We start from the raw sequence: 26,029 nt of genomic DNA on the forward strand, positions 1-26,029 counted from the left end.
TGCGGGTTTGTGACTGTGCGTCTGCTAGTGTGAACAGTGCTCTATGCAAGTCCCCTGTGTGCAGTTTTACCATCCAGCCATCACCTCCTCCATATTTGGACGTGAGTGTGAATGGCTCCACCTGCACCTGTGTTGCCTCCACCTAGTGGGGGTTTAGCTGTATCCTGCTGGAGTAGCAGTAGTCTTTTGGCCTGAGCAATATACAGCTGCAATTCCATCTTGCTGTAAGTAATGATATTTTCCTTTTTGCTTTTTTATATTATATATAGTGTAGGGACCTACAAGCATGAGGTTCCCGTGACGAGGGTTGTAGGCTTACGTCTTATGGCCATAACGCTAACCAAAAACCTCAAAAACTTTTTTGTACAGGATACAGCCAGGCCCCTTGTTGTTAGGCCTTGCTATCAGAGGTTCTGTCCCTACGTAGCGCGCAGTGGGGGTACGGCTTGGCAGCCCGCCTGATCTAATAGTATGGGCGTCACCTAATAGGCTGCGGGTTTGTGACTGTGCGTCTGCTAGTGTGAACAGTGCTCTATGCAAGTCCCCTGTGTGCAGTTTTACCATCCAGCCATCACCTCCTCCATATTTGGACGTGAGTGTGAATGGCTCCACCTGCACCTGTGTTGCCTCCACCTAGTGGGGGTTTAGCTGTATCCTGCTGGAGTAGCAGTAGTCTTTTGGCCTGAGCAATACTCATCTGAGAGCAGCATGATGTAGGCAAAGATCCTGAATCCAATTATGTATCACTTAGATTACTGGCTGCAGCTGTTCTGATTAAGTCTGAATTTTTAGCTTTAGTCATGTAGCAGAGCCCATGGCGCTTTCTCGCCCACACCAGGGTCTCTATAGAGTGTATATCGACAGTGAGGAGGCAATTACAGGACAGCACCTGCTAGACTGCCCTGTAGGAGCCTGCTTGATCTAGCAATGATAATCACTAAGTGATAAAGCCTTTAGTTTAAGTAAATAACAGCCTGATAAGAGAGGCATAGTTGATTTTTGTTTGTCCCCTACGGCATTCTGGCTTCAACTTACCTAGCAAAAATCTGGTGACAGATTCCCTTGAAATGACAGAACTTTAAAGGATTTTTCAGGCACAAAAAAGATAAATATCTGATTGTTCCTAGCTACCCTTTTACTTTGATTTCCCCTTCAGACTTCTGCAGCTATCCATATTGTTGATTGTTATATTCTGAACATCCTGTCAGCTCTTCCTCTACGCCTCTAGAATATTTTTCTTAAGAAATCTGTGCCCTTTGGTTCCCTGCCAGAGCTCTATCTGTCCTATTGCTCACACTCTTCCACACTCAGTGCATGCACAGTCCACCTACAAAGCACCATCTGGAGACTCCTATACAGTCTCAAGATGGATAACCCACAACAGTTTTTCCACAAAACGCCAGTGTGCACTGCCCTAGACTCTCCCGCAGACGCTAGTGCAGGCATTAACAATGGCACCACACAGGCTCACTGACTGTAGGAGATCAAAGAGTGTGTGTGTGTGTATATGTGTGTGTGTGTGTGTGTGTGTGTGTGTGTATATATGTGTATATATGTATATATATATATATATATAATGTGTATGTATGTATGTATGTGTGTGTATATATATATATATATATATATATATATATATATATATATATATATATATATATATATATATATATATATATATATATATTATATTATATTATATTATATTATATTATATTATATTATATTATATCTATCTATATATATTTATATATTACATGTGTATATGTATTTTTTCACATGTTCTAGTGTAATCTACCATTCTGGAACACCTAGCTCCATCCCCTATATCTTATTTATTACCTTGCCATTCTCTATCGATACTGCACTGCCTCTATGCTTTCCCTCTGTTAACACACCCCAGTCACTCACAAACTGATCGGTATCATTGGCACATTGGTTTGTGAGCTGATAGCAGAGTTCTACCTCCTGCCGGCAGAGCTGTGCTTGTCTGCCTGGTTGTGTTCTGTTGACAGCACAGATCGGAAATGTCTTTACTCTGTGCTTGGAATTGATTGTTGCAAGAATGAAGGAGCTGGAGCGCATATGACCACATGTGACCGCTCAGGAACACCGCAAGCTGTTAGCAGCAAGTAAATTTATGTTTGTTCATTCCAAATACACTTTACGAAGTCTTTAATGTGTTGCCAAGAAAACCCCTTTATTAGCAGAGATCTTTTTACTGATTAATTTTTAGAGTGGCAATTACTGAGACAAGATAGTGTAGTGCCTATATTTTGCGGTAAATTGCAGACACGAGTTACAAATTACTTTCTTCCTGAAATCTGCTCCAGTTGGTGACAGTCGGGATTTTTATTTGTCCTATATTTAGCAGTTGACAAAAAATTCAGAAGTAAATTATCTCCCAGTTATGTTTTGTTTTTTTTTTTAATTAGAGTTTTTGGGTACAATTGCAGAGAGCACGTAAAAATAAGCAATTCTGCAATTTACCACGCATTTCAAAATCCTCTCCTTTCTCCGCAACAGAGGTGTTCTTAATTGTTGTATATGGCTTGTTTCTTAGTTCACTCGCTGCCCTGTGGTCTGAGTGTCCGGCTGCCTGTGCGAAGAGCGCTCTTTGAGCCTGCTCGTGCCATTCTGAAACAGTCCAGACCACAGTCCCCTGCACTTATCCAATGCTGCAGAAGCAAAGCAAAATTCGAGGCTATTGGTGCCACCACGGACCTAGTCTGAACAGTCAGTGGTCAGGAGAGCATTGTGCCCAGCAACCAGCGAGCCAGGAGGCAAAGAATAGGTGCTGGAAGATACAACAATGGAAAAAAACCTTAATGCAAGGCCACGTTCACATGTTCAGTATTTAGTCAGTATTTGTAAACCAAAACCAGGAGAGGGTGAAAAAATGCAGAAGTTGTGCCTGTGTTTCTATTATACTTTTTCTCTGATTTATTCCATTCCTGATTTTTTTGCTACAAATACGGATGTAAAATGCTGACCAACTACTCATCGTGTGACTGTGGCCTATGAAGGAGTGTTGAGCCATACTGATTCACATCAGCCCTCTAGGGCTCAGTAGTAGAGTTGAGCGGACCCGTGGAAGTTCGGTTTGGTGGGTTTAGCCGGATTCTAGATAAAGTTCGGTTTGGGACCCGAACGTGACCTGAACTCCAATGGAAGTCACTAATTGAGCAGTTCGAGTCTTCGTCCACATGCAGCCAGCCATGAACAGATCACTTCCAATGGTGGGTGGGTGAGGTTTTTCCATGTCTTTTGTTTGATGCAAAGTACTTCCGATAACGCTGTTACCCCCAGTGCGAGCCAAACACTGCAAGCGGCTCTCACTGGGCTGAGTACCGCGCTGCTTGCGCAAGTGGTCAGCTACGTAACTCGAAGTCAGGGTGGTTTTTTTGTGTAAAGTCTGTGTTTGGTCCGAACAACGAACCTCGGGTTCACTAATCTCTACTCACGAATAACATACTGTGTGCATGAGGCAGTGCTTTTAGCGTAAGCACACGGAGGGTTTGTTACGTTTTTGGCACTGATTATGCACCAAAACCTAAATATTCTTCAAATACGCTTGCAACAAACTTAACATGTATGTTAATAAGAAAATATATCCGGGGTTGCATATCAGTTTGTCACAATTTTTGTCTCAAGTGATAGAAAAATTGTCATGTCGATTTTCTGGCAAATTGTTTCATTACAATTTGCAGCAAAATGCAGATTTTTTTTTTTTTTTTTTTTGTTGCAGTTTGTAAATCCCTTTTCAAGAATTTTTTTGGGCTACATTTTTGGGCACTAAAAAGCATTATTTTTTTTTTTTGCTGTACACCATAATATAAATAAAACCACTTCCTAAAAGTCAGTGTGAACATACCCTACAGGATTGGTGCAGCTTTGCATATACTGTATCTGTAAAACCCCCATATGACACAGATATGCTGAATATGACAGATATAGTAGCTAAATGAAACTAGAAGTCCCAGTATGCGGTGCCGGGTGAGTCGGTTCATTCTTCGGCCTGCCATGATTAACGTTAATGTTATTTGCAAAATGTGTTGCAGGCTCCAATTAAAAAAAAAAAAAAGTCGTCTCAGACCTGAGGTATTGCGGGTCATGACTTGTCTTCTACTAAGGGTAATTGTGTTGTCATCTAAGCATGTTGAGTAACGCATTTCACCTCCATTTCCAGTGAGTGGCTGCCCTGTTTTAACCTATTGTTCAAGTTAATTGACTCCTTCAGATGACTTAATTTCTGCTCTAGTGAATACTATTCCCTGGGTGTAAAGTAAGAGTAAAAATGTTTCTCGTCACAGGCCAGATCGGACTTCTTAAGTCTTCTCTTACGTGTTTATGTAATATTTCACCACTAAAGAAGGACCAGAGCGGCGCAGCTGCCAACCATTTCAGTAGTACGGACGAGGAAACCGAGAGTATACCAGTTGTACCCTTGTATTTTTATATCTGGCAGTGATTAGCACCTTAATGGATCTTCCTGTTATCAAAATTGCTCGCAACGGGCCCAAACTTGTGCTTCCTTTAAGACTACCATATTGTTTTCTGTGTCATCTACACGGAGTTTGTTTTTTTGTTTTTTTTTCCTTGGCTGCATTGAAGGGTGTGCCTACTCATCAGCCTTGGCACTGACATTATAATGATCGAGGTGTGGTACATACAGTATATATTTCTTCATATCTTGCGTTCAGGGAACTGGAAGATCTAATTTAGCTTAAAGCTGTGAAATTATGTAAAAATTTGAACAAACATGTTAATGTCTTGTGTTCTTTTTTTACTTTTTGATACTTTGCTAAGATATAATTTGACCTGTTGACGTGCACCTCACCGTGACCTCAGGTGTACCGCTCCCTGACCTCAGGTGTACCGCTCCCCGACCTTACACAGCCGGAGCATCCAGTAGACGGTCACTCCATGTACATCTTCAAAGGCGACGTCTGCCGGTACGAGCGGCCTGGGTGCTCCACAATGGCAGACTGTTCTCATTTCTGTACAAATTGAACTCTTCACCTCTGTATTAATATTGGAACTAATGACAGACTCGTAAAACTGGTTTTAAGATCCTATTAAGTGTTTACATTAGCGTACCTCTTCCTTCACATTAATGTGAGTGGTCATGTTACATAACAAAGCAAAACAATGGAGAGATTTCATTGTAATGTGGCGACTTCTGTTTTATTTAAATAGAAATTTAGCAGATTTCACCTCCTTGAAATTCTGCAAGAAATCTGAAGATGTGTGTATATATTACCCAGCATGAAAGTAAAAACCTGTATCTTTTTACCCATCGCTACCCTAGGCACGATTATAAAACATCGTAGGAAAAAAATTCTCAATATATGAGCCATTTAATGTGGACACAGAACCAGCCCAAATATGCCGATTCAGCGTCTGCACTACTCAAAAAAAAAATACATCAAAGACCAGAGGACCAGAGTATTTGTGCAAAAATATGAAATACTTTATTAACAATCCCAAACAGGAATAAAAATTAATATCCATAACAGGAGATAAGGGGGTACATGATGTGTAATGGAATAGGGTCCCCACAAAAATGGGTTAAAGTCCTCCAATTACTCCACAATCAAGTAGAAAAGAACAAAGATTCCATCTCATTAAAAGGGTATATTGTAAATATTTTGGTTTGTTTTTTTTTTTGTATGAGGTCCTCCCTTTCCCGGGTCATCATGTTTTCCCCTCACTTTTGTCCATGGATTCCATGGTGGTCTGGGACTCTGGTCTAATCATCTCTACTGGTATGTATGGTCCTTTTTGGGTATATTATTAGTCATTTCCTCCTCATATTTACAATATTTTCTATATTTTTGCACAAATCCTCAGGTCCTCTTGTCTTTGATACAATATAAAACATCTTAAATTGCTATCCCCATCTTCTGTTTTTACAATGTGTCCTAAATCCCTCATGTAACTTGGGTCCCACTTAAGGAACCCTCACATTTTAGGAGAATATGGAACTGATGACCTACCTCCATTAACTAATTGCGTTTTATTTTTTATTTGAAACGGATCCTGTAACAAAAAAAATATGCATGCTTTACAAATGCAAGTAAAAGTGATGGCTATGTAGCAATCTGTTAATGGATCCATTCTCCATAGACTCCTATGTTAAAAAAAACCCAGAACTGATCCGGCAGACATTAGTTATTTAATAACTGGCAAAAAAGTTGTTTGCACAACTTTTTCTCAACGGATCTTTGCAGGATCCGTTCTAAGTGCGCTGTTAGCCAAAGAAGTGTTTGGCTATTTCTGTACTTCTTGGGCAGCACACAAACATGGCCACCTCTTCATTGAAATGTATGGAAAATGCAGGGAGTGGGGCACGCATCTATCGGACATTATGCCTTATGGGTTTGCCCTAATGTCGGATGAACCCACTTGAAATCAGTGGAATTGGCCAACAATCAATGTATTGGAGCTTCCTGACTTTCCCCGACAGATGATGTCTGGGAAGAGAAGGATCCAGCCAGTTGACTTTGCAACAGCCGATTCATTTGTTGTCCTGGTGATAAGCTGCTTACAGAGGATTCTCTGAGAGACAAGTCATGTGTTCTTGTGTATAGGGAAGTTGGGAGAGAAAGTTCGGTTGACGATAATCTTATAGTGTAACTGGGACCAATTAAGGCTTCATTGCTCCATTTGTTTCCCATCATACAACCAAATTTGCACTCCCTGGGGTAGTTATTGTTAAGGCCAGCTTCACATGTCTGACGTCTGACATTTAATAGCCGGATCGGCCACATTCTACTTTTTCGAATTTAAAGGGAACCTGTCACCGGATATTCATAATACTTACCTAACGGTCAGTGTGGAGCAGACTGGTCGGATGGGCGTCTCCGTTCTCTGGGTCCCTCGCCTTCTCTTTCAGGCATCTTTGACCTCCTTCTGAAGCTAGTGTGGGTGACGCATTCTACGTCTTCTACACTAGCCGACAGTGAGGTCCTGTGCAGGTGCACTTTGCTCTGTCCTGCTGAGGGACTCTGAGAACGAAGACGCCCAGCCAACCAATCTGCTCCGCACCGACTGTTAGGTAAGTATTATGAAAATCCGGTGACAGGTTCCCTTTAACTGCTTCATGTATGGTTATGATGCTATTGAAAATGGGTCAGACCTTCTCCTGCCTGGACTACGTTGTGGTTCTTACCTGGACAGTGGATGTCGAATGTGTGAAACCAACCAAAGAATAAGACAAAGTCTAGGGTTTTGGCAACTTTTTTTTTTTTTTGTAAATTATAAAAGAAGCAAACATTGGTAATTAGTAGAGATAAACGAACCTCCGGTTCGGTGTTCATACCAAGCACAGACACCGTTTACACCCCCCCCCCCCCAAAAAAAAAACCCTGAGTTTGGGTGTATCGCGTATGAATACCACTCTTGTGAGCATCGCTGTGCTCTGGTACGCTCAGCTCACACTGGGGGTAACGACAGACTTGTCAGGAGTAGTGTGATCCAAAAATAAAAATGGAAAAACTTTGCCCACCCTCCCCCCCCGGAAATGCTCTGTTTATGATTGGCTGTATGTGTGCGGAGACCCGAACTGCCCAATTAGTGACTTCCACTTGGGTTCATAAGTATAGAAGAAAGCTGGTATGCAAAAAACAGGGATGCACCCGTATGAATATACAAAAAGTAGGTGGGATAAGGGACCTCTTATCCCACCTAGCTACTATATGGACCATGATCTCTGGTGACTCAAATTTGGGCTGATATTTCCTCAGGGACTCTTGCATGTGCTTTATTTTGTATTGTGTGCATGTAGCCATTACCATCTTAGGCACATGTGGATTATGGTTGAATCTCATGCTGTGAACCTTTGTTTTTCTTGCCACTCATGCTGTATAATGTATTATGTCATATGAGACTGCAGCTATTACTTTATATACATGTAGGTTTATTACAAACCAGCTCATAAATCTCATGTTGTAAGTTGATATTACCTTACAATAGTATTGTGGCATATGCTTATGTGGCTACCTCTCACCTTTGCATATGAGGTTTTTTCCTAACCAGTTTATAACTCTATTTCACTCTATAATAGTTATGTGCTTTAGTTAAATGTGTTCAATTTCATAGTACACATATGCTGATTGTCCCACTTACACTGCCCCATTGTTGGGATACGGTGTTGTGATCTTACAACAGTATTATGACCCATGTAAATGCGTTTATCATTATTTGTGCATGTGAGGTTCATATTTATTGCCCCACTGATGGGACTCTTTACTGTTTGTATACAGCCCTTTTTGTTCACCTGTAACCATTATATTTGCTAGGGGGTTGTTCTATCCCTTATAGGGGTTAGACAAGGACATTTATAGGCCTTGAGCCTTTTAATTGTTTTTAAATTGGTTTGTGTCCACTTGAGTGACTATTATAATAAAGACTTTTTGTATATTCATACGGGTGCATCCCTGTTTTTTGCATACCAGCTTTCTTCTATACTTATGGTCTTTTTGGTGTGCTTAGGTGATCCCTGTTTAGTTTAATTATTGGATGATTATATCCTTCAGGTGGTGCCCTCCTTACATTTATACCACTTCCACTTGGGTTCAGTCATTTTCCAGGTCCAGAACAGAACTTTATCTAAAATTAGCTGAAACGAACTTCCAATGGTTCGCTCATCCCTTGTAATTAATAGTGATGGACAAATAGTAACTATTCGTGTTAGGCCGGGTACACATATCCGGCTTTTCACCGGTTTGACAGATGCCGCGCACACCAGTACAGTGTATACAGTACACTGGCAGCGCAGCAAGCGCCGGTCACATGCTGTCATGTGACCGGAGCATGTGACCCGGAAGTTGCGGCACTGCCAGTGTACTGTATCATACTGTACTGGCGTGCGCCGCATCCGTCAAACTGGAGAAAAGCCGGATATGTGTACCTGGCCTTACCGAATACAGAGTACTATTCCAGTGTTCGTCATGGCAAGAAAAATGCTCAGCTTCTAAATTTGCCTTGTATTAGGTTCGTTATTCATGATTAACACTGGAATTTGGATTCGTTACCAATAAACCAAACACGCATAGTTACTATTCGCCCATCACTGGTAATTAATTATTGAATAATTATTACATGGTGCAGAAGTGTGTTGCTAATCTGTGGAAAAAATATTGCATAACATTTTTCACCAATGCATCTAATATGACCTATTCGATATTAAAAATTGAGATAACAACAATGCATATGCTGTAAATTTCATACTTTTTTAGATTTATATATATTTGTTTTATAGGAATCTCCATCCGGTCGTCGGAAAGCTCTGGCCACCAGCAACATCAACATGAAGCAATACGCAAGTCCCATGCCCACCCAAACTGATGTCAAGCTGAAATTCAAGCCCCTGTCCAAGAAGGTTGTATCCGCCACTCTGCAGTTCTCCTTATCTTGCATCTTCCTCAGAGAGGGCAAAGCTACGTAAGTCTTATTCCGATGCCAGGTTGGCTTCTCAATGTTATTGTTCGTGGCATAAGATGGAGCTTGCCAGGGAAGGACTGATCGGAGAACTGGCTGTGTTAATTGGAGGTATTTTGTGAGTGCTGCGTGTTCCCATAGATGTTCTGGAGCACCAGCTGTTAGTGCATTTAATGGAATGTTAATGTAGGGCGATGACATTTTCTAAGCGGGGGCTGTTTCGACTTTCAGAAGGGGGGGGCATTCAATTACTGTAAGAAGAAATTCGGACCTTTCTACTGAATTTTAATTTGTCTTTTTTTTTTTTTTTTTTTGTAATCCACTCATTTCTTTTTATCCGCTTTTTTCCTCTTTCTTTTATCTTTCTTCTTTGTTACCACATTACCAAAGTTCAGTTTTGTTGCCTGACAACATTTAATTGTATTCTATCCTGCAATCATCTCCACGGGTATTAAAATGTGCGGATTCCTTGGGAGGCAAAGAAAAGTCTATTTCAATGTCCAGTGTTAATCCGCAACACTATAGTACACATTGTGAGTGTGAATTGTACGGAATGCCAATTACACAAATATATCATTAAATTGAGAACAAGCCATCAAAATGCAGATAGGGTATTATTTCTTCCCTTTCCGAAATAGATCATTTTTCTTAATAAAAAAAAATATAAAAACATTTTTTCTGTTGGGCGTCAGTAACAGATATTTTTACAAATAACCGGTACTGTAACCCTGCTGCGTAATAATATTCTGTCTTGCATATTGCACAATACAAATGTGCCCCTGCTTTGTAACGTTGGCTTCTCTGAATGTTGATTATTATGAACATCATTTTCTATTAGTTGTTTTTGCTTTTTTTTTTGTTTTTCCTTTGTTTTTCCTTTGTTTTTTTATTTTTTCTTCCTATTTTTTCCTTCCTATTTTTTCATTCTTTTCTTTTCTTCTATTTTTTTCATTCTTTTCTTCTATTTTTTCATTCTTTTCTTTCATTCTTTTCATTCTTTTCTTCTATTTTTTCATTCTTTTCTTCTATTTTTTCATTCTTTTCTTCTATTTTTTTCATTCTTTTCTTCTATTTTTTTCATTCTTTTCATTCTTTTCTTTCATTCTTTTCATTCTTTTCTTCTATTTTTTCATTCTTTTTCTTCCTATTTTTTTAAGATAAAACATACATATCAGCAAATAATGGAGTTTGTAAAATTAAAATGTGTAAATCTGTTACTTTCACTTATAGGACATGTTAGTAATGCATTGTATATGATTATCTGATATATTTTCATCATGTATCCCTCATCCTCACGGTTTTGTAGATCTCTGCTTGCTGTCAGTAGGAGCCTTCATTCTTTTCTTCCCATGGATTAAATCTGCCCTGGTCACGTAATACGCAGGTGCACAGCCCCGTCCTCCTATACGATAAAATGTTTGCAATTTCCGGATTTACCTATGACAAATCCAACGACATGGCATGCCGAATTTCCGCTTTTTAGCTGTGGATTTACAATGGACTCACATGAAGATTAGCCCTATATTTATTTACTAAGGCTCATTTGCGGATTTTCCTTGTAGAATCTGCAAAAATAATGTGCCTGCTCCATCGGGTGTATTCCACAGCATGGGGTTAACAAAAACTCATTCACATGCATTAAAGGCAGAACGTAACAGGATTTGATGAGGATTTAATTGTTGAATTCCAGTGCGTCACATGACCAGGAGATTTTTTTTCTTAAACCACGAGGAATAACCCTTCCCCAAGTCATTTTTGGGCTTTTGTTCCTCTATCGAGCACAGTGTGACCCCTGGCCTGCTTCTCCCAGCGCCACTCCAGGAGATTGACAGGTTTCTCAATCGTCTAGGGCAGTGCGGAGAGAAGCCGCCAGGGGAGGACATCAGAATGTTCTCGTCCCTGGTTGTCTCTTTAAACTATGATTTGTATTAAACACTGGAGCATTTTAGGAAAAAACATGCCTGGCTACAATCGTGCTGTCGGGCTCTGATTCATGCTGCCTGTTTGGCAGCAAGACTTGACTGACTGTTTCCATGCACCACTCCCACAGTTTTTTTTTATTTCACAGCTAAAGTGACACTTTAAATCTAAGTCTCCTACCCTATCTTATACTCCCCGTATGACGTCCTCCTCTATTATCACCGTCGCTCCATCGTTCTCTGGCAATTTGTGACGTGCCGGCAGCTCCAGTGTTTTGTGGATCGCGCCGGAGGTCCCAACTCTATACAAGTCTATGAGAGCCTCGTTCAGGCTCTCATAGACTTGTATTGAGCTCTTGTGATTTAACTTATGCGTTTGACTCCCGGACAGTCAGAAGTTCTGGTCATAAGATGGCTCCTTGGGACCAGAGTGACGATGATAAAAGGGGCAGATGCCAGAGGGGGAGTATAAGACCGGGGGCAGGGGACCTAGATTTAAAGCACCACTCCAGCGCTGGAAAAAGAAAACCCAAGCTTTAACAAGTGGTTGGTTAATACCTTTTTAATTTGGTCTTTGCAAAGACTTTTCCTCTTTACCTTGAGCAGATCGTTCATTCTTTAAGAGACTGTATAAATAGCAAGGATTTGTGTTGTCTTTCTCTCAGGGATGAAGACATGCAAAGTCTGGCCAGTCTGATGAGCATGAAGCAAGCAGACATAGGAAACCTGGATGATTTTGAGGAAGACAACGAGGATGATGAGGAGAATAGAGTTAACCAGGAAGAGAAGACTGCTAAAATTACAGGTGTGTACACTAGTAAGGCACCTGAGCTGACAGTAATGACACCCAACGCCTGACATTCCTCCACAGCCCAATTGGTGACGCTCTTAGCCAGTTATGTACTTTAGGTCTAATGATAACCTGGAGAGAAAAAATGTCCTATGGAAATGTATGCAACATTTTTCACATATTTGTATAGCACCGCATGATTCTGCAGTGTCGTACACAGAAGGTAATCACAACGGTTTCCCCATCGTTCACACACTCCGGGGTTTTATATAAAGTCTCACAATATATTAATCAGAATGAAGACCTATCACCCGGTCAAGTGTTTTTATCTACTTTTATTCTTCAGTATTTTAGCTTTTTTTTTTTTTCTTTTAATATGCCATACTGTTCCAGAGATGTAATTTCTTATTATTTTATCTTTTTATGGTCCTTCCTAAGGAGGTGAGGCTCAAAGATCCTCTGGGGCGTGTCTTTAGGCTTCTGTGCATAATTGCCCTGTGATCCACGCTCCTTTTGTAAAAGCCATAAAAATGATCAATTCAAATTGCTTGTTCTCACCCACCAAGCTCTCCACAGTGCAGCACCCCCCTACATCTCCACCCTCCTCTCTGTCTATCACCCCACCCGTTTTCTACACTCTACAAAAGACTTTAAACTAACATCCACACTAATCCGAACCTCCCACTCCCGAATCCAAGACTTCTCCTGAGCTGGACCAATCCTCTGGAATGCTCTACCCCAAGAAGCTAAGACAAACCACAACTTACTCAGCTTCAGACGCTCCCTAAAAACACATCTTCTTAGGGTGGCCTATCACACTCCCTAATCGAATTCAATTCACATAGTCCTTCCACAACTTATCAGAACATAACTCTGTCAAACTCCACCGCACCCAAAAGCATCTCAAAGTCCTCCTCAAGACAACTGGTTCATGCAGGCTTTATCTATCCCCCATTTCTTTGAGATGGCTGAATTGTCATTGTAAATAAACCCCTGTACCTTGCCCCCACCTCATTGTAGATTGTAAGCTCTCACGAGCAGAGTTGTCTTTTTTTTTTTTTTTTCTCTCTCTAATTATTGTATTTTCTATAAGTGTTTCTTGCTTGTATATGAAACTCTGAATTGAAAGCGCTGCAGAACATGTTGGCGCTATAGAAATAATTATTATCAGTAAATAAAAAGGCCCATATCTTTGAAACTGTATGGCAAATTCAATAAGAAAAATGTAAGGCTATGTGTCCACGGGAGAATGTATCTGCGGATTTTTCTGCATCAAAATCCGCAGCTTTCCCGCAAAATACGCACCTTTTCATAGGTGCGGATTTGCCGCGGATTTGATGTGCATTTTTTTTTTTTCCAATTTTAAAGCCAAAATCCGGAAGAAAATCCGCAACAATAATTGACATGTTGCAAATTTTTCCGGACGAAAATCCGCACGATTTCCGCTGCGGAAAAATCCGAAGCGTGGACACAGCATTTCCCAAATGCCATAGAAATGGCTGGGGAGTAGCTGTGCTGCAGATTTTCGTGAAATCCGTGGCTTTTCCGCGAGAAATCCGCGGCAAAATCTGTGCATTTTCCGCAGCGTGGGCACATAGCCTAATACTCCAGGCAGCTGATTATTTGTTTTCTAAGAGGCGAAGATTGCAGGCACAGAGGAGCTGTGGAGCACGGTCCGGAAACTCCCATCTGTCCACTTGGCGCTGAGAAGCCAACAGTGTGGGATAACGTTAGGAGATATATGGGGTAGCTGAGCTCATATAAAGGGGTTGAAAGAACACTATTAAGGGCGCTTTCACACTTGCGTTTAACGGCATCCGCTGCATTGCGTTGTGTGACGGATGCAACGGATACATTGCATATAGTGGCACAACGGATGCAACGGATCGTACAAAATAACGCAATCCGTTAGTTTTTTTTTTGTTTTTTACTTTACACATCTGAGCATGCACAGTTGTGTAAAGATGGATGCGTTAACGGAATCCGTCAAATGATGGATTCTAACAGAATCCGCCACCATAGGCGTACATTATAAAAACAATCACAATTTTTTTTTTTATTTTTTTTTTATTATAGTACAGTTGAAATAAATCTGTGAATTTGCACTTTTTATATGATGCATGCCAATTTCAGATCGTGCTGGCTCCTTTTTCTCTCTTATGACTGTAGTTATGCTACAATTTCTGGTGACTGACCATCACCATACCATGCACGCCTGATTTTGGTTTGCAATGTATTCCTACTGTTGGTAGCTGTTCACATTCAGTTGCCTCACCCTTTCCACAGGCAATGCTAATTAAGCACCATTCTTGGATCTGGTCCGCCTTTATCAATGGTTGCTGTCTGGCACTGGGAGGGTCAGTTGTGATATAGTCCTGGTATGTGTAGAGCTTGCTCCACATGCTGGGACCTGGGCTGGTCTCTATCCACAATTGCCTTTTTTGCAACATGGAAGCGGCTATATACAGGTTACAGGTATGTGTGCTCCATTATGGTTCTGCTTTTAACTTTATCTAGGAGGCCGCATGGCACATGAAATACGTAATATAGGTTAGGACCCCCCTATTGAGATTTGCCGTGACGTTGGCAGGGGTGGCTCAAAGAATTGATCAATTATTTGCTAAAAATCTCATTTATATTACAGTACAGTTGGAATAAATCTGTGAATTTTCACTTTTTATATGATGGATGCCAATTTCAGATCGTGCTGGCTCCTTTTTCTCATTATAAAAACAACGGACGCTGACGGAATCCTGCCGGTTGCATTTTTTTGACACTCCGCCAAGCGCAGAACAACACTACATGCAGCGTTCCATCCATCAGGCGGATGCAACGCAGCGTCGGCTGACGGATACAACGCAAGGCCATCCGTTGCTATCCGTAGCTAATAGAAGTCTATGAGGAATAAAACTGTTTACTGCAACGGTTACCGTAATTTCTCAAGGCGGCGGATAGCAACGGATGCCGTTCAACGCAAGTGTGAAAGCAGCCTAAGAGGGCTAAAAGGTGATGGACATGGTTTATATAGGGATAACCTGGCGACAGTTTGGCATTCAGAGGGTGAGTTTTTTTTTTTGGGGGGGTTTTTTTCGTTTTCTGTGCCTTTTTGAAAATAATAAATACTGAACAACCTCTTTAAACTCACAAATTTTGCCTTTATGTACATATATTCAAACCTAGCCCTGGTTCACAAACTGTTATGACCGTTGTGAGATATGTATGTAGAACAATTTGTGTGTCTTCAAAGGGATCCTGCAGTCCGGTCTGTGAACAACATGGTATAGTACATGGGTACATAGATTTTTACATACAATTGTAAATAATAAAAAAAAAAATCACTTCAATAAAAAGTTAAAAAAAAAACAAAAAAAATCACTTCTGTGGTGTAGTAGGAAATGAATTAAAACATTTTAATTTGGGGTACACATTTTGACATAAAATTGTAAATAATAATAAAAAAAATCACTTCTATGGTATAGTGATTTATTTTGTGTAAAGCTACACGGTTTGCTACATATCTCCCCAAGGTGTACACTCACAACATACCTTTTCTGAATTTTATATCTCTAAATTTCACCCTTAATTAATGTATTTCTTTTAGAGGAAAAAAATCACATAGAGACTTTTTATAGACCTGAACCTTGTCTATAGCATTTTAATGCAGTCTGTGATAGCCGAGATAAAATACGTGTGACCACTGCTGTACATGTGCATGAAAAAGTGGTCACCCTGCCCGGAATCTAGATGGTTGGTAGGCAGCCGAACCCGATCCATCGTATAAGAAGAGAATCAACACACCTGTAATGACCGTAAGGAACCACTACAATTTTCTATGAATTGTGCTTTCTTTTCTTTATTATTTATCTTGCTTCTTTTTTTTTTTTTGCTCTTTTTTATTTCAAACATTATCCCCCATTAGGTCATTAAATACCTTTTTTTTTTTTTTTTTTTTTTTTTTTTTTTTTTTTTTTTTTGTGTGAGGGGGTTGAGGGGAATTTCCATACTTAAATACATTATTTATATTACCGATTTTGCCCTGTAACTGGGGCTGTTACATTAACCCAAGTTACAGAGCAAAATCAGCCTCCTGACTACAGTCGAGAACTGATGTGGGTCTGTTAGGATCCAGCAGCTCTTGCTCACTCCCAGCAATTACATGATCACTGGGTCTGGAGGGGAAAGCACGGTCAACGCTTCCTATGCTGCATTTGTTCAACACTGTGTGTACAACGATAAGGAAGGCAGAGATGGTAATAAACCTTCTCTGCCTTCTCTGAGTAGTCCTGCTGTGTCAGCCGGCTCACCACTCCGGCAGCCACATAATCTTGTGTAGCTGCTTATACTGCAGTGATGTTTATTATAGTCATGGGCTCTCTGAAAATAGTAAACCTGTTAGTTTTCTTAATTAAGCCATAAATTCTTTTATGCCAAAAAATTGAAGTTACACCAAAGAATATAGCACATGGCTGTGTTGTGCCACTACTTGTTAAGAGTTTCATTATGCTGCTAACTGTATGCACCAAGGAAAATACCTTGTTTCCCTAAAAATAAGACAGGGTCTTATAATATTATTTGATCTGAAAGTTGCACTAAGGCTTATTTTCAGGGGGTGTCTTATATTTTCCCATGAACAACAATACACATATATTCTTGAGCAAAAAAAAATATTTTTTTTCACCTATAATATGAACATCAATATTTTGTGTTACTCCTATTACTGGTTCAGATGCACATTTTCTTATCTGATCTGCTATTCTGGTGCAGAACCCTCCCTATAGTGGTGGGTACATAACATATTTACAAAGGTTTAAATTACCTGTTTAAATGCATTATTCTCTATGTACTGCTAAGCTTATCCCCAAAAGAAAGCAGGCACCCCCTAAAAGAATTGCCCTTACCAGACCCCAAACAATTAGACTTGGCAAGTGAATGGGCTCTCACATACTGTACATATCTGCATCAGCTGTCAGGTTCCCCTGCGTTCTACAGCAGTTGGCTCTCCCTGGTGCCTGGAAGCCGTATCACTCGCGTGGTGTGATACTGGTACCCAATCCATTTGTGAGAGCTGCAGTGCAATGCAGCTGGAATGGTGAGGGACCTGACGACAACAACGCAGATCTCTATGTGAGTGTCCATCCACAATCGGCATTTGCCAACTGTACTTGTTTGGGTCTGTTGAGTGCGTTTATTTTTGTTTTTTTTAGGTGGACGGTGCCTGATTTCTTTTGGAGGTGTTTTGCTTTTTTTATGTAAAGTCCTGCTTTATTCTTTAACTTTTTTTAGTTACACGGACACTTCCATATAGAGCCATAACTAGGGCTCATTTTTAGAGTAGGGCTTATATTTTAAGCATGCTCAAAAAGCCCAAAATCTCCTACTACTGTGTTTTTTTTTCGGAGTAGGTCTTATTTTTGGGGAAACTCTAGCAAACAGGAACAAGATGGTTGAGGTTTACTTATTAGACAGGTATCGCACCAAGCAGTGACAAACATCTACCAATATTGGAAGCAGCAAAAAAACAAAAATTTTGGCACTTTTACCACCAGGTATTACTGTATCCAATGAACATTCAATTTCTTTGATGTTAGTATGGGCCCAACGATCATTCGTACAAAGGGCCTGGAGTCCACTTAGTGGATTATCCAATTTAGAGAGGACCTTAGATACACTTCATACTGTGCTAATTATTACATTATATAGAGAAAATCTTAGATACTTGCCCTCATTGTACAATGAATTCAGGAAGAAAAGTTTGGAGACCCCTAACACTGTGCATTAAATAAAGAGCTTACAATAACCCTCATAGTGTGCTGTGCTCTAAATTGTATAGAGAAAAGCTTGGATACCTACCTACACTGTTGAGAACAGCTTGGATACACCTAGAACTATGCATTAAAGGGAACCAAACATCAGGATTTTCATGTATAAGGTGCAGCCAGTGCAGTACTGGCACTATCAGGCACAGGCTGTACATACCATTAGTGGGCAGCTCGGATGTGTAGGCTGTAAAATCCAAGTTTATGAAGTTTGAAAATTCATCCACTTTTTGATTGACGTGTGCACCTCTCTGCTAATGCTCCAGGCGGGAGCGCGCGCGGTTACAACAGGACTGGAGAACAGCTGATCTTACCCCGATTAGCTGCAGCAGACGTCTGCTACAATATAGTCTGCTGCAGCTAATCAGTAAGATCAGCTGTTCTCCAGTCCTGTTGTGACCGCGCGCGCTCCCGCGGTCACAACGAGATCTGAAGAAGCGAGGGCGCATGTGCCGCCCTCTCATGCACAATACTAGGTAGTGCGGGCTTCAGAAACACGGAGCTGGAGATGAGCGCTATGTGCAGGCGCCAACTCAGACACCGTGTTTCTGAATAGAGAAGTTTACATACAGCCAGAGAGAGGGGAGGAACAGGCGGTGGCGGGTAGGGGAGGGGGGAATCATGTGCATAATCCTCCCGGGTATTATCAGCAGAGGTGCACACGTCAATCAAAAAGTGGATGAATTTTCAAACTTTATAAACTTGGATTTCACAGCCTAAACATCCGAGCTGCCCGCTAATGGTATGTACAGCCTGTGCCTGATAGTGCCAGTACTGCACTGGCTGCACCTTATACACGAAAATCCTGATGTTTGGTTCCCTTTAAATAGAAGTTTTGACTCTGTTCACATTTTGTTTGGTCTGTTTCAGATCCAGATGTACAGAATTTGCATCCTGTGTACTCCTGTTTCAAATGGAAGCAAAATTCTAGCACTGACTTATATGGGGTCGGTCCAGTTACTTTTTATTTTTATTTTTTTGAGGGGGGGGTGTTTGATTTTTTTTTATTTTTTTTGAGCTCTGTTCATACATAGCTGGGTGATTTCGGTATAGTCTGCTCTGCTGTTCAGATACCAGGACACCTACACCCCCACTTTTTGCACCATAAGTGCAGTGGTATGAGGCCACCTGCAGGGAGAGGAGCCAGGCACAATTTACAGCCACTATTTTTACTTGTTGCTCGCCTTTACCGTACTCTTATGTTTGCTCCCTCTCCTGGCCGCCTCCCTCTTTCGCCGACTGCTATTCTACCGGATAGTTTTATCTCGGGGGTTTGGGTTGAAAATGGCGTTTTATCTGTTTGTTTACAGGTGGGACATGAACAGACAGGATTATGTGACCTAAGTTGGAATTTGGCCAGAGCAGGATTAACATTCCACATGCTGAATGAAATACCATTACAATGCTATTAATGTCCACAAAGAAAGCAGTATTTCTAATGTCTGTGAAATATTTATGAAGTCAAATCGTATGTCTCTAATTCTAATAAGGAGGATGGTTCCCAACAAGAAAAGTTTATTTTTAAACCGTTTTACATTTTCACCATTTTCATTCTGTTATGCAGAATATATATTTATGAATCATTATTATGGGAATCGAGATGGAACCTGGAGCTGTCATCAGATATTGAGGTACAAGAAGTCATTGGCTGTAAGCACCGTGATTTGTCAGGTCCAACAGAGTCCTCTTGGAATAGGCCATTGATATTTAATAACTAAAGCCTGCGTTACACGGTACGATCTATCATGCAATTTCACGATCGATCGTATCCGCCCCCGTCGTTTGTGCGTCACGGGCAATTAGTTGCCCGTGGCGCACAAAGTCGTTAACCCCCGTCACACGCACTTACCTGCTGTGCGACGTCGCTGTGGGCAGCGAAAATCCTCTTCCTGAAGGGGTAGGGACGTCCGGCGTCACAGCCACGTCGCACAGCGGCCGGCCAATAGAAACGGAGGGGTGGAGATGAGCGGAACGTAAACATCCCGCCCACCTCCTTCCTTCTGCATAGCCGGCGGGTGCCGTGGGACGGAGGTAAGCTGCTGTTCATCGTTCCCAGGGTGTCACACGGAGCAGCGTGTGCTACCCCGGGAACGATGAGCAACGGACGCCATTTTAATTAAACGAGACTATGAAACCGAGCAAAGAGTACACTACTTACGATTTGTGAGCGATACTGCGTCGCTCGGAGGTGTCACACAGCCCGACGTCGCAAGCGATGCCAGATGTGCGTCACAAAAACCGTGACCCCGACGATCTATCGCACGATAGATCGTCTCGTGTAAAGCACCCTTTAGAGTGTGCACTCTTGGGTAGGGAATAGGGCCAGTTGTAGTGGCAGCCCGTGCTACTGTGACGCCCCTGGACTATCAGGTCGTCACAGGGTACTGCACGCTCTTTCTTTAGTGCAGTATTCAAATCCCTCATGGTTCTGGGTCCCCATCTTACAGTGCTGCCTCCAACAGCAAATCAAATCCTAGATACACCCTGTACCACACCCACCAGTCACACCAGTGGGCGGCTTGAGCGGAATAGAGTTGCCCACCTAGGGGCCAGGAAGGGGAGGTGAGTAGCGAAGTGGAGTAGTAAAGTGGAGGAGGTGAAGTGAGGAGCTGTCAAGCTGAGAGGAGCTCTGATGAGGCTCGGAGGAGTGGCTCCCAGAAGAAACTGACTAGGTTGCAGACGGTGGTCTGGATCTAGAGGTGTCGGACCCCCGGTCGCAGGGGGTTGAGGCTAGGTGCCTGAACCTGTCAAAGAGGATGGTCAGCAGCCTGGTCTTATCACCGGTCTGGGACCGAAGGCACGGCGGGGTACACGGACCATAGGTCAGGGAGAAGCTTCAGGCAACCCGGCAATTAACCTGCGGAGAACGGAGCCTTTATAGACTGTTCCCACTAGCTCCAGAATCGGGGCACTAGCACAACGAGGGGCATAGGGCCGTCCATACAAGCGGTCCACTAAAATCCCAAGCATGAGCCCTGAGAGCAGGCTCCCACAGCAAGTTCCAGACTACTGGGCCACTATGTTGAATTTAAACTTTGTGCCAGGAGGCAGGTCACGGTTTACCAGGCAGCACTGCAGGGGACGCGACCCGGACGAGCTCTCCTTTGAGAGGCAGCAGCACCCAGAGACTTGGTTTAACCGGTTGTCAGCGTCTGCTTATTGGCTGAGTGAGTACCTGAGTGATTTACCCTTCACGGCACCCAGTAGCACCATCCAGAGTCCCGTGGCCTACCCCTACCCGTGGAGTTGTTTACAGGTGTTGTTTACTTGCAGTGACTAATTGTTTAGGGCGCTTATCTTTGCTTGGATTGCAGCAGTGCGTGAGCCCTAGTCCAACCTATCTCCTCTTCTAATTAGCAGCTCACTGTCTATACACATTATACATAGAGATCCAGGTGTGGGCGGGACAGCTAGCTCAGCTCTGCTGTATTGCTAAATCTAAAAACTCTGTGTCAGAAGCGCTGCAGCCAGTAATCTAAGTTATACATCGTTGGATTTAGGGTCTCTTTGTCTACATCATGCTGCTTTCAGATGGAGTAGCAAAAACCTGCTGACAGATTCCCTTTAATAAAAAACCTGAATCAAACAATACATTTTTTTCCTGAAAACACATTCTCTTTACAGAGGACCTGTCATCAGATCAAGTGACTAGTTTTTTGGGGGATATTTTGAGATATTAGTCATGTGGCCTATCACTTCTAAGTGCTGAGAATACATGTTTTCCTAATCGGGGTGCACTCTGTGAAGCTGTTTTGTGTTTTACCGTGATTATATAAGCATGGTACTTATTGATGGAATAACAAGTCGATACTTGCTGCAACTTCCAAAAAATTCCCAAGTGTAGCTGGTAATGTTGAGCGCACCCCCGTGCACCGTTCCTGACTCACTTTAATATTACAACATGAGTGCAGACAGCACATACTATAACCTCAGGTGACTCCATTAATGCATTAATGATATTTTTGCACCTTTTGAGTTGTCAAGATAATAAGGTGAACCTGTAATTATGGATTTAACCACCAGAATAACAAGGACGGCAGCTGTTCAAAATGCCAGAAATTCTCAAGTTTACACAGCGCTTAGAATGACCAGCGTGACTATGTTCTGTCTTATTATTTTTAAGTAAAAAATGGAAGCCGACTCCAATTACACTACTGATATCATTGTTTTGTTTTTTTTAATAATAGAAAAACTAAACCATATAGAAATCCTATATAGAAATATGTTCAGTGAATTAAAAAATAGACAAAAGCTCAAGAATATTGTTTAAAAATAAATGAATTAAAATGATATTTTGGGGAAAAAATATCTATTTTACATAAGTTACTGCAATATTATTAACTAATTTTCAGACACCCTGTTATGCAGTTTGTAGCATGGTGGTCCACGTTTTAGGTTTTTCTTTAGTGACTGTGTTTCTCCCAGTAATATAGACTGGGTGTGAGCACTGTGTGTATACAGGATGGTGCTATCATAATTGGCTCATGTATCAGGACAAGTCCTATCCTGTACCCATTTTTTTCTTTGTACTTGCCTCCTTCTTTTCAGACTTGACCTGCCCTCCCTGAGACTGTACATGCTTTCTTCCCTCTCTGGAGATCTGTGTACAACCTCCTTCCTGCTGCTATTACTAATGCGACATTTACACATCTATGTATCATGGTCCAAGCATGGATCGTGATTCATAGATTGGCTGCAGAGCTCCTGACCAAAACTTGATAGCCTCATAGATGCCTGAGGGTGTCTACTTCAGGTCAGGAAGACCCACAGCTAATCTATAAATCACAGTCCATGCTTGGACCATGACACACAGATGTGTGAATGCAACCCAACACTGAAAGGCAGGGAGGTGAGAGCAGCCAGAACTGAGCAGCCACTATGACAGATCTGAAACCTTCTTTTGCAAAGCCCTCAGCTAGATAAATACTGGTACTAACTCTGCAGCCACAACACAGTACAAAACTTAAATTAAAGGGAATCTGTCACCAACACTTTGTAAATAATTTTTGTAAAGAGACCTTGATTCCAGCAATGTGTTACTTACTGAGCTGTTTGCGCTAGGTTATACAGTGCCTTGCAAAAGTATTCGGCCCCCTTGAACTTTTCAACCTTTTCCCACATTTCAGGCTTCAAACATAAAGATAAAACATTTAAATTTTTTGTTGAATCAACAACAAGTGGGACACAATTGTGAAATTGAATGAAATTTATTGCTTATGTTAAACTTTTGTAAAAAAAATAAAACTAAGCAGTGGGACATGCAATAATGTTCGCCCCCTTTACTTTCAGTGCAGCAAACTCACTTGAGGAGTTCATTGAGGATCTCTGAATGATCCAATGTTGTCGTAAATGACTGATGATGATAAATATAATCCACCTGTGTGTAATCAAGTCTCCGTATAAATGCACCTGCTCTGTGATAGTCTCAGGGTTCTGTTTAAAGCACAGAGAGCATCATGTAGACCAAGGAACACAACAGGCAGGTCCGTGATACTGTTGTGGAGAAGTTTAAAGCCGGATTTGGTTACAAAAAGATTTCCAAAACTTTAAATATCCCAATGAGCATTGTGCAAGTGGTCATATTGAAATGGAAGGAGTATCATACCACTGCAAATCTACCAAGACCCAACCATCCCTCAAAACTTTCATCTCAAACAAGGAGAAGACTGATCAGAGATGCAGCCAAGAGGCCCATGATCACTCTGGATGAACTGCAGAGATCTACAGCTGAGGTGGGAGAGTCTGTCCATAGGACAACAATCAGTTGTACACTGCACAAATCTGGCCTTTATGGAAGAGTGGCAAGGAGAAAACCATTTCTCAAAGATATCCATAAAAAGTGTCGTTTAAAGTTTGCCACAAGCCACCTGGGAGACACTAAACATGTGGAAGAAGGTGCTCTGGTCACATGAAACCAAAATGGAACTTTTTGGGCACCATGCCAAACGATATGTTTTGGCATAAAAGCAACACAGCTCATCAGCCTGAACACACCATCCCCACTGTCAAACATGATGGTGGCAGCATCATGGTTTGGGTCTGCTTTTCTTCATCAGGGACAGGGATGATGGTTAAAACTGATGGGAAGATGGATGGAGCCAAATACTGGACCATTCTTTAAGAAAACCTGTTGGAGTCTGCAAAAGGCCTGAGACTGGGACGGAGATTTGTCTTCCAACAAGACAATGATCCTAAACATAAAGCAAAATCTACAATTGAATGGTTCACAAGTAAACGTATCCAGGTGTTAGAATGATCAAGTCACAGTCCAGACCTGAATCTAATCGAGAATCTGTGGAAAGAGCTGAAAACTGCTGTTCACAAACGCTCCCATCCAACCTCACTCAGCTCCAGCTGTTTACAAAGGAAGAATGGGCAAGAATTTCAGTCTTTCGATGTGCAAAACTGATAGACACATACCCCAAGCGACTGCAGCTGTAATCACAGCAAAAGGTGGCACTACAAAGTATTAACTTGAAGGGGACAAATAATATTGCACGCCCCAATTTTCAGTTTTTCAATTTTTACAAAAGTTTAACATAAGCAATAAATTTTGTTCTACTTCACAATTGTGTCCCACTTGTTGTTGATTCTTTACCAAAAAATCTTTTATAAACCATTATTTCTAGAGGACTAGGAAACCTGCTGCCAGGTAGTCAAACCCCGCTCCCACCACTGATTTAGCATCTTTCTGCCTATTCAGAGTATGCATGGAAAGATGCTAATCAGTAGTATGGGCGGGGTTATACAGAGCTCAGCATTCAGATGACTGGTAGATCTGCAGAAGAGAACACTGTGATGTTATCAAAACTGCTGCAAGAAGCCCAGTAAGTGATCCATACTTAAATCCGAGTCTCTGCTCCTACATTACTGATGGGATAGCAAAAACCTGGTGACAGATTCCATAACAGTTGGCTAACTGCATTTTCTATAGGAAGAAAATGATCAATAGTAAAAAAAGATTTTGGTACCAAGAAGCAGTGTTTAGTCACTAGTTCAAATGTCATTAATATCCCTGGAAACCGCATATTAACTTGTACTAGAAAAATCTGCATGAAATTAGTAATGTATTTGGATTGTTACAAGTGTTGTGTATGATGGATGCTACTGGGTTGGATGTTTAGTTCATAAATAGTGCGTCAGTTCTTTAATCTAGATGACCATAAACAAATTATCTACAGGTGTCCCCATAGTGTATACAGTAAAATATAGTGTGTGGCTGGTAAAAACTAGCACTGCTTTATTTAGGCAGGAAAGGAAGATCAGTCAAGAAAAACTCATCCCGTGTAGGTAGGGTCTTCATTTCCCTTAATGCCAAAATCCAAAGAACATCATTGTGTGACAGTTACTGATATAGTAAGTACCCCAAAAAAATCACCAATATGGCTCAGACCGATCGATGACGAAGGTATATCTGGTACAAAAGAACCACTTACCAACACCATGTACAGGATTATCATCAGGTATTTCCAGAATGAGCTCCTGAGTACAGATGGGTGAACCTGCAGATGTTCAGAGTCGCCGGGTTTGTCCGGACTTAAAGGCCAGTTCGGGACCAGACTTGACCCCGGATGACGAACCCCATATAAGTCTGGGGGCCCTGAACTTAAGTGTTATATAGTAGTGTTTAGTAAGGGTTAGGAGGCTGCAAAAGGTGACTCACACTGCTTCCAGGTCCGCTCATTATATCTCATGAATATTCAATTCTTCCCCCACCCACCCTCTGAGACAGCGTCTGTGATTTGGTTGCATGCAGACTGCCACCATCTGGGATTGGTTAACCTCATACTATTTGTCAGGGTCCCCAGAGTGAAGTGTAAAAATTAATAAATAATTGGAAAAAATGGCATAAGGTCCCCTGGATTTTGATGCACAGCTAAAGCAGACACCTAGAGGCTGCAGCACACAGCTGTAGGCATTCTCTTAGCTGTGTATCAAAATATGAGGGACCCCAATGCTGCTTTTTAAAAATTATTTAATGAGTAATTTTGAAAAAAAAAAGTGCATGCCGTCAACCTCAATTTTGATACCGAGCTATAATTTGCCCACATAGCCCAAGTTCA

At 41.5% G+C, this 26,029-nt stretch overlaps 1 protein-coding gene across 7 annotated transcripts in view; it reads left to right on the forward strand.

Moving 5' to 3' along the window:
• Positions 1–26,029, forward strand: part of EHBP1 (EH domain binding protein 1) — a 536,928-nt gene that overhangs the window by 135,089 nt on the left and 375,810 nt on the right. For all 7 annotated transcript variants that reach the window (XM_075339243.1, XM_075339247.1, XM_075339245.1 and 4 more), the window contains exons 6-7: positions 9,263–9,444; positions 12,026–12,165. In XM_075339243.1, the coding sequence (XP_075195358.1) occupies positions 9,263–9,444; positions 12,026–12,165 (322 nt within the window). The remainder of the gene's footprint in view (positions 1–9,262; positions 9,445–12,025; positions 12,166–26,029) is intronic.

The sequence above is a fragment of the Anomaloglossus baeobatrachus genome, chromosome 3 (genome assembly GCF_048569485.1).
Source record: "Anomaloglossus baeobatrachus isolate aAnoBae1 chromosome 3, aAnoBae1.hap1, whole genome shotgun sequence".
Classification (NCBI taxonomy): Eukaryota; Metazoa; Chordata; class Amphibia; order Anura; family Aromobatidae; genus Anomaloglossus; species Anomaloglossus baeobatrachus.